General features: G+C 39.4%; 1 protein-coding gene across 1 annotated transcript in view; it reads left to right on the top strand.

Annotated features, from left to right (window-relative positions):
- The window catches only part of wwp2 (WW domain containing E3 ubiquitin protein ligase 2), a 200,460-nt gene that overhangs the window by 117,121 nt on the left and 63,215 nt on the right, over positions 1-20,124 (top strand). The window contains exons 7-8 of the mRNA XM_060838011.1: positions 4,827-4,969; positions 11,362-11,593. Coding sequence (XP_060693994.1) covers positions 4,827-4,969; positions 11,362-11,593 — 375 coding nt within the window. The remainder of the gene's footprint in view (positions 1-4,826; positions 4,970-11,361; positions 11,594-20,124) is intronic.

Below are 20,124 nucleotides of genomic sequence, written 5' to 3'. Positions count from 1 at the left end.
TGTCTAGTCTAATAGCTTATATCTCAGTATTCTCAACAACATTGCCTTTTTCCTGTGTGAATGCTGATGAAAACAAATATTCATTTAGCACCTTTCCTATCTTTTCAGACCCCACACACAACTTCCCTTGATTGATCCTAATCTTACTCTGGTCATTTTTGTTCTTGACACGACTATAGAAAGCTTTAGAGTTTTCCTTGATCCTACCTGCTAAAGACTGCTCATGTCCCCTCCTGGCCCTTAGCTCTCTCTTTAGGTCCTTCCTGACTAATTTCTAACTCTGAAGCACCCTACCTAAACCTTCATATCTTCTCTTGCCACATTTTCTAATGACAAAGCCACTTGTAGTGGCTGTTTGAAGTCCAGTTGAGCTTCAGCTAGTAGGTGCTTTTACACCATTAACTCCCACAAACCAAATGGCCTCTCAGCATCTCTAAGGGTTAAATGAAAGTCACATGCCTCTGCCAGTCATCTTAACCTCATTAAAAATCCCAACATGGATTCCCCTGGACCTTGAACTTCCAAGTAAAACCAATAGCATCTCAGAATTAGAGGAATCTTGGGCTCATAATATTCTTTAACTAAATCTGAACTATTGAAAAGTTGTAGTATCTGGTACCTCAGGAAATGTTAGGATCCTAATACCTAGAAAAAGCTACAGGTCCACATGCTGTCAGGAGAATTACTTGTTGCTTTTCACCTGTCCCAATGTCATTTGCCCAGAAAAGATAGTACATTCTTTCCACGTACTAGGCCCAGTCTTCAACGACAGGATCAATAGAGTCAAGCTTCCCAAATAACATACTCAAAGATGACTTTTGCAATCAAGTTTCTTCAGGAGAATTTTTTTAAAACTTGTCCCCACTGAAATAACTCCAGAGACCAGCCTCCAATCACCAAGTCCATGTGTGTTTACACATGCATTATAACTCAACACTAGCCCAGCTTCCTCAGAGCCAGCTCTCAAAATGAGTAGAACTGCTGACATTTCTGTGTTTTTGTTTCTCACATCCTGTTTGTTTATATCATTCAGTGAAGGCTCCCTGACTGGACCAGATTAACAATCCCAATCAGGGAACTCATTTTCTATGACATCCACCTGGCTGACCTCATTATAATCATTACAAACTGACTTTCCCCTGGAAGTATATCAAGTATGCAATCCTTGGAGTGAATTGGCATGCAGTGCTGTCTTGACACACTTGTGTAGCTCAGCAGTTCAGGCTGTCTCACCTCAGAACATTCGGAAGAAGGGTCATTGAACTTGAAACTTAAGTCTGGTTTTTCTCCACAGATGCTGCTAGACCTGCTGAGTTTCTCCAACAATTTCTGTTTTCGTTTCAACTTTAAATGGTGCTAGCCACACTCGGTATTGTTTTCCTTGCTGACATAGCCAATGAAAAGTGCAGCTGCATATAGTGCTATTCCAAATGAGCTTGCAGAACAAAGTTGGCATACTGACTGTGTTGCAATCAATGGAAATGGAGTAATCACTTGGGATGATCCCTGTGGTAATTTTCAGAACTCTATTCAATTTAGTCTGTCTAGATTTTGATTGAGGATTGATATAAATCTGCCTGCTGACCATTTTGATTGGTTCTTCCAGAAAACATTTAATAATGCAAGTTTATCTTTACTGGATGTTTCAATACAAAACATTTTAAAAATAATTTAAAATTATTTGTTTTGTATTTCCCACAATGGAAAATCATGTTTATATTGTGTGAAAATCACACCATCAATGCCCTTACACGTCTGCTAATATATTTCTACAGACATTGTACATTCTTGGCCCTTGAAATCTATAAGCAAGAATATGATATGTTTTTTACAAGTGTGAAATGTCCACAGTTAGTGAAGTTGCCAAAAGCACAGCTTGGTTACAATTGGGTCTATTCAGTGTTGAAGGTTTCAGTGGGTGTAGATTTGGTTTGTAATCAAGCTGTATCTACCAGTATAACAAGGGAAACATGAATTAGAAGTATTGTTCAGTGTTTTAGTCACATTATAAGTTGAGTTGTTTGTGCACAATGTTTTGCCATTGACAAAATAATTACATCAAAATGCAGTAGAAAGGGGTTTATGGTAGTTTCCTTAACAGTAAATTCATCATCTATTTTGGATTGATTTTTCAATAAAAGACTGTTTATTTATTTTTGCATGTATTATTGATACCACCTTTTGCTGGCATAGATGTGAGAACATGTCACCTACCAAGCTTCTTTGGGCATTGATGTAAGAATATCTAGTGAGAGGATTTAAAACTTGAGATCAAAGGCAGCAGAATGGCTCAGTTGTTAGCATTGCTGCCTCACTAGTGCCTCACAGCGCCAGGCACCTGGGTTCGATTCCAGCCCTAGTGACTGTGTAGAGTTTGCATAGTCTCCGTGTCTATGCATGGATTTCCTCCAGGTACTTCAGTTTCCTCTCATAGTCCAAAGATGTGCAGGTTAGGTGGATTGGCCATGCTAAATTGCCCATCGTGTCCAGGAATGTGCAGGCTGGGTGGATTAGCCATGGGAAATGCAGAGGTACAAGGATAGGTGGGGGATGGGGGTCTGGGTCTAGGTTTGCGTCTGGGTGAGATGTTCTTCAGATTGTCAGTTTGGACTTGGTGGGACAAATAGCCTGCTTCTATACTAAAGGGATTCTATGATTAAGTTAAAATGAAAGAACAAAAAGTTTTCTATTAAATAATTCAGTGGAAGTCATTCAGCCCATCATGATTTTTTTTTGGAGCAGAAAGGCTAAAAAAAAATAAAAGTTTCCAGTTGGTGACTGCCATATAACTTGATGCATTTTCAATTGTGTCTTTGGGTTAAATTGAACAAAATCATTTTATAACCTGAGAAGTGACTGCAATATCTAATCATTAACCTCTTATTACGAGGTCAGAAAATTGCTAAGGTTTCTCACTATTATCAGAATTCCTTAATACCCTGTTGAATTTATGAATCTTAAATTACCTTAAATTTATGAATCTTAAATGACATTTGATGACTAAATTGTTTGAAAGAAAGGAAACTATTGCTCTATCTTAATCAGTCTTTTGTCTTTCTAAACGTTCTTGCAAAAATGAATTTTCTCTTCTTGGGAATTCAAAAATCAAGACTTATTTGAAGGTGTGAATATCTTTTTAACAGTTTGCCTACATGTTGACCTCGTTGAGAGATTAGTCATAAAAGTGAATCTTCATTCCTTTTGTCATGTAAATCTCCATTCATTCTAAAAAAAATTCTGTATGTCACTTCAGCTAGTGAATCTATCTTTATAGTTCCATGGGTATTTAATTCTTCTATTGGCAAATGGTACAGCGTCACAACATTAAATTCAATTGATAGTTAAAATTTATCGAACAATAGAAGAACAATTACATGTGTAGCCTTTGTGAATGTCGATGTGCAAATCAACTTCAAGAGCAATACTTGGTCGCACTGAAGTGAAAAGAAGTTCCCTGCATTGCATTGTATTTCCAATTGATGGATAAGAAGGTTTGACCTACTTTTACAAAGATTCCAAATATGTTGACTGAGTTGAATTTGTTGAACCATTCAACTTATAAAATTTCTCCTGAAACCATTTGCTGTAATTTCTTGAATTGGAATAACTGACAGCTGCAGTCAAAAATAACTGCCAATCATCTAGAAAACAGAGCAGTTCACAGAACTTAGTGGTTTGGCTCCTCCCCTAAACCTTAGAGACACTTGCGACTTAACACCACACCCTCAAAACAATGTTAATGTCACTGGAATAGTAATCCAGAGACCTGGGCAAATGCTTCAGGGGCATGGTTTCAAATCCTATTATTGCAGTTGATGGAATTTTCAATGAGGTAAAAACAATGACTGCAGATGCTGGAAACCAGATTCTGGATCAGTGGTGCTGGAAGAGCACAGCAGTTCAGGCAGCATCCAACGAGCAGAGAAGGGCTGCTGATGAAGGGCTTTTGCCCGAAACATCGATTTCGCTGCTCGTTGGATGCTGCCTGAATGGCTGTGCTCTTCCAGCACCATGATCCAGAAGATGGAATTTTCAAGTCAGTTAATAAAATCTTCAACTGATATTTCGTTAGTGTTGACAATGATAATTATCATCAATTGTTAAAAGAAAAATATCTGTTTCACTCATATCCTTTAGGGAAGGAAATCTGTTATCCTTACTTGTTCTGGCATATGTGTGTCTCCAAATCACCACCGATGTGCTTGACTCTTAGTTGTCTTCTGAAATGTCACTCAGTTCAAAGACATTTTGGGATGGATAGCAAATGCAAACCTTTTCGGTAATGTCTATATTGCATTAATGAATAAAGAAAAAATCAACAGTCAGAGACATTCTGGCTGACTCATTCTGACTACAGCTGTTTATAAAGTATTTACTCTCATTTTCAAGTTAAAATGTTGTCAACTAGAATTTTGTTTTCCATGATATTTTTCTATTGCAGTGAATAAAGTACAGATAGCAGTTATACTTTCATTTGATAATGTACAGACAGACAGCCAAAAACTGATAGTTTGCGAGTTCTAGCCTTAAATTGAGCATTGCTGATATCGTCACCTGATGAAGGCAAATCTACTATTGCACACCTCATCTAAGTTAATTTACAGTGGTAATTGGCAGAGAGCTCCAGCTTTGCATAGAAAAAGATTAACCTACAAACAGGGAAGAAAGATCATGTCCGAAAGGGGGAAAAAGTACACTCACAGATGAGTCTAATTTTGTACAGAATTATTGCAAGTCTTCCAAAAGAGATAAATTGAAGAAACTAGAAATACATTAAGCCTGATGAATCATTTAAGAAACTTATTGTCTTCTGTGTCTCTCCTCAGACCACATGGGCAGAATGGAGTTGCTGTGCAAGAGCCTGTCAGTAATGGAGAGAACACGGCAAATGGGGTGTGTGATAGTGGTAAAAGTAAGCAGAAGCATGCATCCAGGGTATCTTCGCATTCGCCAACTCTTAGCGGAATAGGCAAGTGCTAACCACTTTCATTTGGTTTTAACGCATTGCTGACTGTGCTGATAATTTTCCCAATTGCTGATATCTTAAATACAGTGATTACCTTTGTTAAATAAAGACACATTATCCTTTAATCATGAAAATGTTCTAGAAAGTAATCCAGTCCTCTTAGAAGTAAGAGGGCATATTTTTCTTACGACCAAATGGTAAACTATTTACCCGTTGGCTAATTTTAATGTCTTGTTCACAAAATACATTTCTTGTGTTTCTTGAAACTATATCTAACCATTGTACTTTACAAAATATGTTAACACAGTTGCAGAATGCAGAAGATCTGTTGCAGGAAGTGGTTTTGGATGCGTTCTGAAGGAAAATGCACAAAGGTTTTTGTTTCGAATGATCATAGAAATGAAACTTCTGGATTTTGTTGAATGCCCTTTTTGAGGCTATAAGGCACATAGGTGTTTACTAAAATATAATTAAGGGGGTGGAACATGGGAAGCCCATTGACAAGCTTCAATTAGTTGTTTATTTATCCAAGAGTTAAGTAGTGATGTGTAACTGTCTGACTACTGTTGCTAATTCACCACCTAAATATAACTTCAAATTTTATAATTTGAAGAAGCCAGGGTATAGAATTTTTAGGCAAGATGGTGGGGAGGGGTTGTTGCACTACGGAATGGGACTATTTGGTGCCGCCCTTTTGGCGCCGATCATTTGGCCCTGCCGTTTTGGCTCTAAACTGTTTTGGTGCTCATTAATTTGGCGCCAATTCAGAATAAAAAAACGTCTTGTAGAGCCCGTAAGAAATTCGTTTTTATTGCATTGTAAGAAATAAATCTAATTCTTTTTTATTCATTACTTTTAACCTATTCATTATAAAAACTAATTTCTACATTTTGCTACATTTATCAAACACATATAGATAACCATCGTGTGAAAATTTTGGTTTGTCTCTTTTGCTTAGAATGGTTTCAGCCATTTCTGGTATGGGCTCTACAAGAAAATAGAAAGAAAATTGTATTACAACTTTCCAATGTGAAGACAGAAGGGCTTAAGTATCATCAAGGCACTGGATGACTATTAACAATTGTTAAATGAGAAAATGATTACAACACGAGATTTGAATCTACAGAGGAACATTTTTGATTACAGCTTTGACTATCAACTCTTGCTAGTCGAGAAAATTACATTGGGTCGTTAGTCATCCTCTCTTCTTCAACCAAGCAAAACTTTTTTTTTATTCTGAATTGGCACCAAAGCAGCTCAGCGTCAAAGTAATGAGCGCCAAAACAGTTTAGAGCCAAAACGGCGGGGCTAAATGATCAGCGCCAAAACGTACCCGACCCATTGCACTATTGATGAGGAATCAATTACTAGAGTAAGGAAGGATGATATTGCAGAGGCCATAAAGAGGCCATGTGGGCAGAACCTGAAAAAAAAACAAAAAGGGGGCATTCACTTCACTGGTGATGTCCTTCAGACCCCCAAACAGTCAGAGAGAGATAGAAAGACAGAGACTAAATGTAGGAAATCTTAGAGAAGTGGAAAAATAATAGAGTAATAATTCAAAGTTTGGAAGAAGATTTGTAGCTCGGGTGCTCGTTGTTGTTGTTCTGTTCGCCAAGCTGGGAGTTTTTGTTGCAAATGTTTCGTCCCCTTTCTAGGTGACACCCTCAGTGCTTGGGAGCCTCCTGTGAAGCGCTTCGGTCATGTTTCCTTCGGCATTTATAGTGGCTTGTCTCTGCCGCTTCCGGTTGTCAGTTGCTGTCCGCTGCAGTGGCCGGTATATAGGGTCCAGGTCGATGTGTTTGTTGATAGAATCTGTGGATGAGTGCCATTCCTCTAGGAATTCCCTGGCTGTTCTCTGTTTGGCTTGCGCTATAATAGTAGCGTTGTCCCAGTTGAATTCATGTTGTTTGTCATCTGTGTGTGTGGCTACTAAGGATAGCTGGTCGTGTCGTTTCGTGGCTAGTTGGTGTTCGTGTTGCATCAGGACACTATTCAAAAGGGCCACAACACATTGCAGTACACCAGAACTGCAAAAAAGGAAGAAGAACACCTATACAAGTATTCACCAAAAACGGATACCCATGCAATTTCATCAACAGATGCTTAAGGGAAAGACAACGGAACGAGGACATGCCGCAACCCAAAGGACTAGCCACACTACCATACATCAGGAGCATTTCCGAACTGACAGCCAGACTGCTGCGACCACTAGGACTCATAACCGCACACAAACCAACAGCCACTCTCAGACAACAACTCACCAGGACAAAGGACCCGATACCCAGCATGAGCAAAACCAACGTAGTGTACGAAATCCCATGCAAGGACTGCACAAAACACTACATAGGACAAACAGGAAGACAGCTAACGACCCGCATCCATGAACACCAACTAGCCACTAAACGACACGACCAGCTATCCTTAGTAGCCACACACAGATGACAAACAACATGAATTCGACTGGGACAACACTACTATTATAGGGCAAGCCAAACAGAGAACAGCCAGGGAATTCCAAGAGGCATGGCACTCATTCACAGATTCTATCAACAAACACATCGACCTGGATCGGACAGCAACTGACAACCGGAAGCGGCAGAGACAAGCCACTATAAATGCCGAAGGAAACATGACCGAAGCGCTTCACAGGAGACTCCCAAGCACTGAGGGTGTCACCTAGAAAAGGGACGAAACGTTTGCAACAAAAACTCCCAGCTCGGCGAACAGAGTAATAATAGTAGAAGATTTCAACTTCCCCAGTATCAACTAGGGTAGACATGTGTTAAAGGCCTACGGGGGACGGAATCCTTAAAATTTATCCAGGAAATCTTTCTTTTTAAGCCATCGTGTAGGAAATCCAACAAAAGAAGGGCCAATGCTGGAGCTAATGTTGGAGAACAAAGTAGATATGGCACTGGAGGAATATTTTTGATTAGATTACTTACAGTGTGGAAACAGGCCTTTCGGCCCAACAAGTCCGCACTGACCCTCTAAAGAGCAACCCACCCAAATCCATTCCCCTACATTTACCCCTTCACCTAACCTGCACATTTTTGGACTGTGGGAGGAAACTGGAGCACCCGGAGGAAACCCATGCAGACACGGTGAGAATGTGCAAACTCCACACAGACAGTTGCATGAGGTGGGAATTGAACCCGGGTCTCTGGTGCTGAGATAGCAGTGCTAACCATTGTGCCACTGTAGCGCCCATATGATAGTGATCATAATTCAGTTAAATTTAAGGTAATTATAAATAAAGATAGAACAAAAATAAAAATCTGGTAGACTGAGGAAAGGTTAATTTTACTGAGACAAGATAAGGCTAAAATGGGTTGGAAGCAGGTATTTTCAGGAAAATCCATATTGGAGTAGTGAGAGCATTCTAAAGGTAATACTGAGAGTGCAGGGCCAGCATGTTCCATAAAAGTGAATAATAGGATCAACCAGGTCAGAGGGCCCTGGACCTCAAGGGATGTACAAGATTGGATAAGATTAAAAAAGGAAGCATATGGTAGAGGCTCAACCAGTGGATGCTTTAGATGAATATGGAAAGTGCAGGGGTTGCTTAAAAAAGAAATGAACAGAATGAAGAGAGGACATAACAAAACACTGGTGGGTAACATTAAGGAAACTCCAATAGAGTTTTACAAGAATATTTGAGGCAAGAGAATAATCAGGGAAATAGTAGAGCCTATTAGGGATCAAAGTGGCAATGTATGTGTGGAGTTGGATGACATGACTTAGGCTTTAAGTGGGTATTTTGTATCGTAATTCACATTTGAGAAGGACAGCGAGAGTCTAGAAATCAGGGAAAAGGACAGTGGTATGCCTGAGCAACTTAGCATTGAGAGGGAAGAGGTTCAGGTTGGGTATCCTTTATCTGCACATTCAACAATCGAAAAGACCTAAAAACTGAAAGTCCTTTTGTAAGTGGATCCAAACAGACCTTTAGACACACTGATATTGGGCCCTTTAGAAGGAAAAACTTTCGCTTGGCCTGAACAGACTTAAAGACAAAGTTTTCTTTTCCTCAAAGAGCCAAACTCAGCATGTCTACAGGTCTATTCAGGCCCTTTCGGAAAAGCACTTTACTTTTAGGTCCATTTATGCCAAGTTGGGTTTATTCCCCCCAAAGCCCAAGTGGATCGGATCTAAGTCATAAGTGAAGCAACTAGTGAATGAAGAGTTAATTTTAAAATGTTTACAGATACCATCAGATTTTTGATAAAAATAATGTGAACCCAACAGGCTAGATTATAATGAGTTCACGAGTTAAATTAATATTCTGCTTTTGGTTGCGAGATGATTGATAAAAGATCTTAGAAGGTAAGGTAAGTGGATCTGAAAGCCAAAAATATCCTTCATGTGAAAATACCTTTCATTCAAAAGCAGTTGGACTTGCAGTTTTCAAATAAAGAATTCTGACCTGTATGAACAAAATTTGTAAGCATGAAAGTGGATAAATTCCAGGTTCAGGTGGGATGTATCCAAAGCCACTGTGGGAGGCAGAGGGATTATTGCAGGGGCACCAACATTAATTTTTAAATCCTCTCCGGCCACAGAAGAGGTGCCAGAGGCATGGAGGACTGCCACTATCATGCCATTATTCAGATGAGTGAGGATATTACAGGCTATTGAGTTTAACACCTATGGTAGGGAGACTATTGGAAAACATTCTGTGGGACAGAATTACTCTGCACTTGGAAAAGCAAGACTAATTAAAGAAAGTCAACATGGCTTTGTCATGGAGATCTTGTCTAACAAATTAGATTAAATGTTTTGAGAAGGTGACTAAGGTATATAGATGATGATAGTGTTTTGATTATGTATATATGGACTTCACTTGAGCATTTGCCAAGGTCTTGCATGGTTAAGAAGCTAATAGCTCCTGTGTTTTCGGGCAACTTATCAAGTTGATCCAAAATTGGCTTCGTGGCGGGAAGCAGAGGGTGATGATTGAAGGGTATTTTTGTGACTGAAAGCCTGTGTCCAATGGCGTACCACACAGTTTGATGCTGGTACCTTTGCTAGTTGTGGTACACATTAATGTTATAGACATGATGTAGGAAGTATGATGAATAAGTTTGCAGATGACATGAAAATTGGTGGTGCGGTAAGTAGCGTGAGGGAAAGCCTTCAACTACAGATTAATATCGTTGGGCTGGTCAAATGAGCTGAACAGCTGGAATTTAATCCTGAAATATGTGAAGTGATGCAGTTTGGGAGGACTAACAAGAGAATACATGATGAATAGTTGGACATTAGGAAGTACAGAGGATCAGAGGGACTTATTGCGCATGTTCAAAGATCTTATGAAGGCAGCAGGACAGATAGCTGATGTCATTAAGAAGACTTGATTATATTAGTCAAGTCATTACATATAAGAGCAAAGAGCTGTATATTACACTAGTAAGGTCACAGCTGGATTAGTGTACGCTGTTCTGGTCACAACACTGTAGGAAAGATGTGATTACACTACAGAGAATGCAGAAGAGATTCACCAGGAGATTGTCTGCATTGGAGTGATTCAGCTAGGAAGAGAAACTAGATCGGCTGGGATTAATTTCCTTAGAGCAGAGAAGACTGAGGGGAATCTGAGTAGTACAAACCTTTGAGTGGCATTTTCCTATCAGAAGAGGCGTCAATAGCTAATATGCACAGTTTTAATGTAAGGTGCAGGAGATTTAGAGGAGAAATCTCTTTACTTTATATGTCTCTGAAATTCACTGCTTAAAATAGTGGTCGAGACAAGAACACTCAATATGTTTAAGAACTATCTAGATGAGCACTTGAAATGCCACAGCATACAAGACTATGTGCCAAGTGCTAGAAAATGGGATTAGAAAAGATGGTTGTTGGATGACTGATATGGACATGTTGGGTTGAAGGCCTCTGCTGTTAAAAACTCTATACGACAGCCAACTTCTTATAGTTTGTTTAAAATTGAGCTCTTTGAGTACCTGTTTTTAAGTAGTTCAGGTAATTATCCTGAATCGTCTCTTCATGCTTCTTTTTGGGGCTATGAACCTGAATGTGCTCAGTTTTGCTTTTTAATTTATTAAAATACATTAGCAAGCCAAAGGAAGTTCTTGAGTAACTGGAATGGTGTTAGTCCGACCATAGATTATATAAACAAGGTTACAAAAATACTGTATTTTGAAAAAAACTAATTTTTTTTTGGAAAAATGCTCATTCGGTGGTGAATTTTCAAGCTCATTCTTTTCATAGTGCATTGTTACTATTTATTGATACATCAAAATCAATATAATTATGAAAATGGTTAAACCGTTGTCACTTTTGCAGGTTTATCATTGGTTAGCCTGCTGGAGGTAACGTAAGGTATGTTTTCTTGAACAAGTTATCCATTGTGTTTTTGATTCCTATAATTTCAGAAAATGGAGAGACTCCTTCAAATGACGGTGACAATGGGAACTGGAGTAATGGGTTAAATCCTGCCACCCCACTAGCTGTGGCGCTTCCCTCAGCCTCAGTTACAAGCTCATCGACCACCAGCACTGCAAGTCCCTCCATATCGTCTGCAGTTGGAGAGACATCAGAAGTCACTCCTACCTCGACAGAACAGTCTCAGACATTAACCCAAAACTTGGAAGCACTGCCTCCTGGGTAAGAGTGTAGGAAAGTATTTTTTTATTTAGCCAGTCTTCACACTTTGCCATTCACTGGGAAATAAACAACCTATCTATTAATAGGTTTGGTCAGTAAACGGAAAAATGTCAGCAGTCATGTTATACTTAGCCACTGGGTGATAAAAGCACTGCAGTATTACTCAGAGGATATGAGGAATTTTCACCAATTAGATGGTGAATACTGCATTGTATTGTAACAGAACAGTATGTCTCCTGAATAAACAGTCTAAAGTAATAGTTCATTCAGTCTGCTAATTTGATCTTTTCATTTTTTTAAAAAACTAAACTTCTGAAAAATTAATTATCAGACGAGGGCTTTGCCTGCAGGGGCAGCACATTCTACGCTCTAGTTTTTCAGAATGAGTGACAGTGGTTTTCTTGAATTGCTGTTGTGCAAGGGTTTGTAAACCTTGCTAAGAATGTTTCAGAGGACAGTTAAAAGTCAACTACATTGGTGTGGACCTACAGTCACCTATAAACCAGATTTTGTTTTCCCCTGAAGAATGCTAATGAATAAGTTGTTTTTTTTTACAATTCAACAACTTTGCAGTCACTTTTATAGATACATAACAGTGCGAGTATTCATCAAAATATTCCGAGGTGGGGTGTGGGGGGGGGGGAAGGGGGGCGCAGGTGAAAGAACCTCCCAATTTGCCCCACCCAATGGTTCTGTTTGTCATTCCTTCGTTTGACTTGAAGGGTATGCGTTCGGGTTTCACAGTTTTTGCAGTAGTTTGCAAAGAAGACACTTATAATCACACAAATAGTGAAAAATGTGATCAGAAGAAATGTGAGGCTGATTCAGGCTCAAAAGGACGCTGAGGTTCTAAAGAAGTATTTTGCATCGCTTTCCCTAGTGAAGAGATGCTGCCAATGTCACAGTGAACAGCAAAGAATTGTAATAATTAAAAAAGGTAAAAGGATACATAAAGGTTTGCAGTCCTCAAATTAGAAATGGTATTTGGAGTGGATAGAATGTAGGCTAGGTTGCTGAGGGATGTAAGAAGGAAAATACAACAGTCTTTGGTCACAAACCTCCATTTCACCTCATAAGGGAATGGTCTCAGAGGATTGGGCAATTGCAAATGTTGCAGATATTTTTAATCAGGTTAGGCAGCATCCAAGGAACAGGAAATTCGACGTTTCGGGCCAGAGCCCTTCATCAGGCTCTGGCCCGAAACGTCGAATTTCCTGTTCCTTGGATGCTGCCTAACCTGCTGTGCTTTAACCAGCAACACATTTTCAGCTCTGATCTCCAGCATCTGCAGACCTCACTTTTTACTCGATATTTTTAATCAGCCTGTTTAGAGATGTTATAACACATCACTGGGGCAGATGGTACTTGAACCTAGACTTCTGGTTGAGAGGTAGGGACATAATACTGTGCCACAAACTGTCTTTTGCAAACGTTCTATCCTCTTTCAAAGAAAATGCAAAAGATAAATCCAGCATTACAGGCCAATCAGCTTAACATTAGTGAGAGAACAACGTTTTAGGAAGATTGGGAAGGTTTTAGCTCATTTAACACTCGACCACTTGGGATGGGGTTAAATTCAGGTTTGAAAATGTGTTGCTGGAAAAGTGCAGCAGGTCAGGCAGCATCCAAGGAACAGGAAATTCGATGTTTCGGGCATAAGCCCTTCCTGATGAAGGGCTTATGCCCGAAACGTCGAATTTCCTGTTCCTTGGATGCTGCCTGACCTGCTGCGCTTTTCCAGCAACACATTTTCAGCTCTGATCTCCAGCATCTGCAGACCTCACTTTCTCCTTAAATTCAGATTTGTTAATCTCTGACAAAATTAAATAACTTTGGAAAATTCTGAGTTATTCCATCTTGTGCTGAACAGAAAAATGTTTGTTTGATTTCCAATGTTCAGATTGAAATTTGCATTGGAACTTTTGAACTGGGATCTTTTCTTTTTTTAGAAATTATTTCAGATGCTCGATCCTTAAGTTACTTACCTGTCAAGTGAGATCCATGCCTGACATGAAGTCTTGTGATTGTTCTTTAGTCTTTTGAGCCCTGCAATAATATTATGATATTCTGATTGAATGTCATCTATGCACTAACAATAGATCCTGACTGCTTAATCTTAACTTTTAAGTTGTATTTGAAAATTTGGCTTGGATGCTGCAAGCACCCTTAGAGCTCCAAAATATGTCTGATGATACATCGACACACTGATGTCACAAATCATGATGTACACCACCTTGGTGCATTGCTCAGAGATATATGCAGTCAATCCTGATTAGACATCATCAATGCTGTTCTGGCGCTCAGCAATCTCTCTCAAATATACACAACTTAAACAAAGATTAGCAGCAGAAAGGAACTCAACACTCCCACCCACCTCAGTGAAATTCTGTACCCTCAGCTTCCTCCAGGCTCGAGGTGGAATCTGTTGTCAGCATCTTGCAATCCACATCCACTGCTGCCTAAGCAAGACTCCTTCTTCAGTGCCAATTTCTTATTCAGTAAGAGTGCCAATCTCCTGTCACCGATCACACAGTACACAAACGAAAATCAACACAAAACAAGCATTCCAAATCTATTTATTAGTTAGATCATGCATTTGTGTACAACAGCATAGTCATAATCCTTTTGCATTCCATAAGTGCACTTTGTGGGTGTTACCCCAGTGGCTGCAACCTGGCTGGTGGGGGCTAACTGCTTTTCAGTGCAGGAGCATGCAAATACCCTGGAGAAATGATTCTCAAGCAGCTCTGGACCTTGAAGTCCCAGAGTCAAACTGTGCCACCTTGACTGGCAACAATAGTGGGCACTTTGGAAGAAAGAACTATGAAAGGTGTAAGGAAAAGCCAAGGAACTATAGACCAGTGAGCCTGATGTCTGTGCTGGATAAGTTGTTGGAGGGGATTCTGAGGGGCAGGATTTACATGCATTTGGAAAGGCAAGGACTAATTATGGGTAGTCGACGTGGCTTTGTACATGGGAAATCATGTCTCATTAACTTTGAATGAGTTTTTTGAAGAGGTGACAACGAAGATTGATGAAGACAGAGCAGTAAACGTCTATTTGGATTTCAACAAAGCGTTTGACAATGTTCCATTTGGTAGACTGGCTAGCAAAGTTAGATCACATGGAATCCAGGGGGAGCTAGCCAATTGTATACAATATAGGTTTGAAGGTAGGAGACAGAAGGTGGTGATAGACGGTTGTTTTTCAGACTGGAGGCTTATGGGCAGCGGTGTGCCACAAGGATTGGTGCTGGCTCCACTGCTTCTCATCATTTATATAAATGATTTGGATATGAATATAGAAGGTATGGTTAGCAAGTTTGCAGGTGATACCAAATTGGTGGTGAAGAAGGTTACCTTAGCGTACAATAGAACCTTAATCAAATGGGCCAATGGGCTGAGGACTGGCAGATGGAATTTAATTTAGATAAATGTGAGATGTTGCAACTTGGTAAGGCAAACCAGGGCAGGATTTGTACAGTTAGTAGTAGGGCTTAGGGGAGTGTTGCCAAACAAAGAGACCAATGGGTGCAGGTGCATAATTCCTTGAAGGTGGGCTCACATGTTGACAGGGTGGCAAAGACGACGTTCGGTGCACTTTATTGGTCAGAACATTGAGTAAATAAGTTGGGGCATCATGTTGTAGCTGTACAGGACATTGGTGAGGCCACTTTTAGAATACTGCATTTAGTTATGGTGTCTCTGCTATAGGAAAAATGTTGTTAAACTTGAAAGACTTCAGAAAAGATTTACAAGGATGTTGTTGAGATTGGAAAATTTAAACTATGGGAATATGCTGACTAGGCTGGAGTTTTTGCCCTGGAGCTTCGGAGGCTGAAGGGTGACCTTATAGAGTTTTAGAAAATTATTAGGGGCATGAATAGGGCAAATAACCAAGGTAGGGGAGCCCAAAACTAGAGGGATTAGATTTAAGGTGGGAGGAAAAAGATTTAAAACTGCTCTGAGGGGCAGCTTTTTCATGCAGAGGGTGGTGAATGTGTAGAACGAGCTGCCAGAGGAAGTGGTGGAAGCTGGAACAATTGCAACAATTAAGAGGCATCTGAATGGGTACATGAATAGGAAGGTTTGAGAGGGATGCAGGCCAAATGCTGGCAATGGGACCAGATCAGTTTAGAATAATTCTTATGAATAATCTTAAATGTAAATTTTAGGTGGAAAATTTAGGTTTTTTTGAATGGAATGCACGATAACCATTGTTATGTATCTAGTAAAACCTGGTACATATGTTAATCAGGCTTTTTAGCAATTCATTGCAATATTAGAGCAAAACTGAGTTCAAGAGGGAGATTAAGGTATGCCTGTCAGGAAATTCTGAATTAATAAGGCACATAACTGTTTGTTTAGTTTTGAATTCAAGACCCTAAAGCCAAGCAGGTCTTGTACAGTAGTTACAGATCATTGCTGTTTAAAGGCCAGTGTTCCTTAATGTGGTATGTATATGTTACTGTTTCCCTGGTTGTCAACATCCTGGCAGACACTGCAAACCTCAATGTTACACTTTGTCTCAAACTGGTTTTTATTCTTTAACTTATAGAACTGATATTTTCTTCATTATTATTGAGTCTAGGAAATGGTTCTTTATTTTCATATATATTTATATTCACATAAATTGCAGTCTGTATCTGGCTTCATTGCTGAGCACCTCAGTTGTGTGATTTTTATATCTGTTTGCATACATTGATGTATGAATTGACGAGCGTTTCTGAAGGTGACAATTTGATGAACTTCCTTTCTACCCTTGTTTTGTGTTGATGAAAATGTATAAAGCATTCAGTTTTTTATTTCAGATTTTTCAATTTAAAATCACAACAATGTATCCAAGTAATGACATTGGGAATGTTAAGCTTATCCAGAACTCTTGCTCATACTTTAACTCACCAACACTTGTTCACCTTTTAGCTGTATGCTCAATGACCTATAGTGCCTTAAATGCCTCATCTTAGTGTTCAAATCATATCATTCTCCCAATCTCTGCAATCTAGTTCAGTCTACCTTTCTACCTATGTTCCTATGCTGATTTTGATTTATTCATGGGAAGTGGTCACGTTTGATTAGATTAGATTAGATTACTTACAGTGTGGAAACAGGCCCTTCGGCCCAACAAGTCCACACCGACCCGCCGAAGCGCAACCCACCCATACCCCTACATTCACCCCTTACCTAACACTACGGGCAATTTAGCATGGCCAATTCACCTGGCCCGTACATCTTTGGACTGTGGGAGGAAACCAGAGCACCCGGAGGAAACCCACGCAGACACGGGGAGAACGTGCAAACTCCACACAGTCAGTCGCCTGAGTCGCCCGGGTCTCAGGTGCTGTGAGACAGCAGTGCTAACCACTGTGCCACCGTGCCGCCCACCGTTTGGCTGGGTCAGCATTTACTGCTCATTCACAGCTGTCCTTGAGATGGTAGTGGGGAACTGCCATCTTCAGCAACTGCAGTCTTTTGGTGTAGGTACATCCACAGTTGTTTTGCAGGGAGTTCCAGGAATTTAATTCAGCAACATTGAAGAAATGGTGATATATTACCAAGTCAGAATGGTGAGTGGTTGAGAAGGGAGCACATAAGTGGTGGCGCTTCCATTAACCTGCTGTTACAGTGCATCAGTGGTAGAGAGCGTGAATATTTGTGTATGTGGTGCCAGTCAAGCAGGCAGTTTTGTTCAGGTTGTGGTCAAACTTCTTGAGTGTTATTGATCAGGCAAATGGGACAATTCCATTACACTCCTATTCCTATATGATGGCCAGGCTTTGAAGAGTCAGGGGGTGAGTTACTCACTGTAAATATCCTAGCTTCTGATCAGTTCTTGATGCCATGCTATTTATATGGTCGGTTTCTGGTTGGTGGTAACCCCAGTGATGTTGATGGTCTGGGATTCAGTGATGGTAATATGAGGAGTGATGTTTGGATTCTCCCTTGCTGGCGATGGTCATTGCCTGGTACTTGTGTGGCATGAACGTTACTTGCCACTTGTCATTCCACACCACAATATTGTCCCGGTCTGGATGAATTTGGGCATGCACTACTTCAGTACCTGAGGTGTTGTGAATGGTGTTGAAAATTGTGCAATCATTAGTGAACTTCCCCAGTACAGTACTGACCTTATGATAGTGGGGAGGTCATTCATGAGGCATCTAAAGATGTTTGGACCTCAGCCACCACCGTGAGGTACACCTGCAGAGATAAAATGGAGCTGAGCTGGCTGATTTCTAACAACCACAACCATTTTCCACTGTGCTAAGTGTGATTCTATAACCAAGAGAGAGATTTTGACTCTAATTTTGCTTGGACTCTTTGATGCCACACTTTGTAAAATCTGGCATTCTTGTCAAGGAGAGTAACTATTGCCTCCACTGTAGAATTCTGCAGCTTCAATTTCTTACTCGTCATTGGTGACCATACCTTCAGGTGACTTTGTACTGAAGTTTTGAAGTTTACTTCTTCCACTGATCACTGTTTATAAGTCAATCCCATGAGTTAAGGTAATCCCTATTTATTTTAATTCCATAAGCCATGATCTTGCATGTATCCAGATGAAAAGATGATTCAGATTTGAGCTTTGAAATCTGTACTGTCAGCCTTAATGTTTTGACCCAGGAATACATTTTTTATGTAGCTGATCCTGTAAGTCAGTACATAGAACCGAGCAGATGATACAGGCTGTGTTGCAAAGATGATGTGTTGAAGTTTAAGACACATTGTAAACCACACAGAAATGGATCCTCCAAGAAATGAATGAAGCACAGTGCTGGTTTCAAGGTGAAAGTTGTAACTTGTGCAAACTTGTCGAATTACTAAGCTGCAGCAAGAGAATTGAGTGTTCATGAAAAACTGGTGCAAGAGTGGAAGAGAAAAGTGATTTCATTATTCAATCATTAGTGCGTAGAGTGTCATTATATGACTCAAAAATGCAGAATATACAATGGCTGGAAAGGAAGATGATTTGCTGTGAAGGAATGAAAGTGAAAATGCTATATCTGATCCAGAGTGGGATCCTTGCGGTGATGCCAAAGTGAGTTGGAATGAACTTGATGGACTTTATCGGATCCAGAGACAATGAATTTGACAATTTAAAATGCTTTGATTGTCATTAAGGATATCATTGTGCAATTAATTCATTTAATAAACTGTTGTGCCGTAATTTGAAATCCTGGTACGATTTTCTTTTGTTTTTCAAACAGCAACAACAAGTTGATCCTGTCCTGGTGTTTTAGAAGGATTTCTGGAGACTTTGGGGATGAGCTTACATATCCTGATTTATAGTTTTGATAAACAGTTAAATAAATTATTTTCTCCCAGATCTGATGCCAGTCTCAGCCCAACTGTGGCAATGGCATCTTACACCAAATAAGACCCTGTTTCTGCCTTCAAAGTCACTGAGACATCCTCACTACGGATTGAAGTTTTGTCTGTGGACCTTTCCTTATAAATTAAACTATGCTTTTGGTATTTGTCTCTGTCCACTATGGCAGACCAGTTGTACTTTCATCTCTGAATCCACAATTTGTGTATTAAAATCCATCACTGCACACTTGAGCACAGAATTCTTTCCTGACACTCCAGTGTAATAATAAGATATCTTCTTCTGAATGAGGCATTAAAACTATGTCCAGGACTCCATGGCACTATTTTGAAAATAAACTCGAATTATTCTTAATGTCCTGGCCAATATTTACCTTTCAATCAGCAGTACTGTAATAATAATAATAATTTTATAATATAATCTATACATCAACATATTGCTTTTTGTGGAAATTTGCTGTGACTAAAATGGTTTCCATGTCTCCTACATCCCAATGATAACTATACTTCAAGAGTATTCATTGACTCTAAAGCCTTGAGGTTGTGAAAGGTTTAGTAAAAATGTGAGGTTTCTTTTTAATATTCCCATATGCATGGTTTGACACATGTGTTTGTAAAGCCACATTGAGACTATTATTTATAATGTAGCTGAGAATGATGTTTAGACCAGAAGATCTTTGCATAAGAGAACCCCTTGTGAAAAGTTTCAATGAAAAATAGTCCCTTTTGTGAACGAAATGCAAACTACAGCTCATGTCATTTCTGGTTCTTGATTTCAAGCAATTAATCCTTAAAATCTGGTATTTTGGTTCTATTTGTGCATCAATGTCTTAGTGGTCCTAGCTAAATTTCATCAATATGGGGTTAGTTTCTTGGTGTGCAGTATTTATCTCAGTTCTAAATTAATCCTAAACATTATTAAAAAACCTAAATATATTGGTACCCAGTCCTTGAGATGTATAAATTAATGGGAGGGTTGATTGAAATTTTCCTTTATTTATTAACTGCAAAGCATTTTGAAATGTCTGTAAGTTTATGTAAGGTACTGTATAAATTCAAGTTCAATCTAATTTTTTTGTATTTGCAATGCTCCATGATCTTCACCATGTGGCACACAGATATTTAAAGCTTGTGTGCTTCATGATTAATGATTTGAAATTAGTTTTAGTTACCTTTGCCTAGAATTCTGGACTTAATGTTTCT

This window comes from Hemiscyllium ocellatum, chromosome 17, assembly GCF_020745735.1.
Source record: "Hemiscyllium ocellatum isolate sHemOce1 chromosome 17, sHemOce1.pat.X.cur, whole genome shotgun sequence".
NCBI classification, from domain to species: Eukaryota; Metazoa; Chordata; class Chondrichthyes; order Orectolobiformes; family Hemiscylliidae; genus Hemiscyllium; species Hemiscyllium ocellatum.
This window is presented reverse-complemented; position numbering and strand designations above follow the sequence as displayed.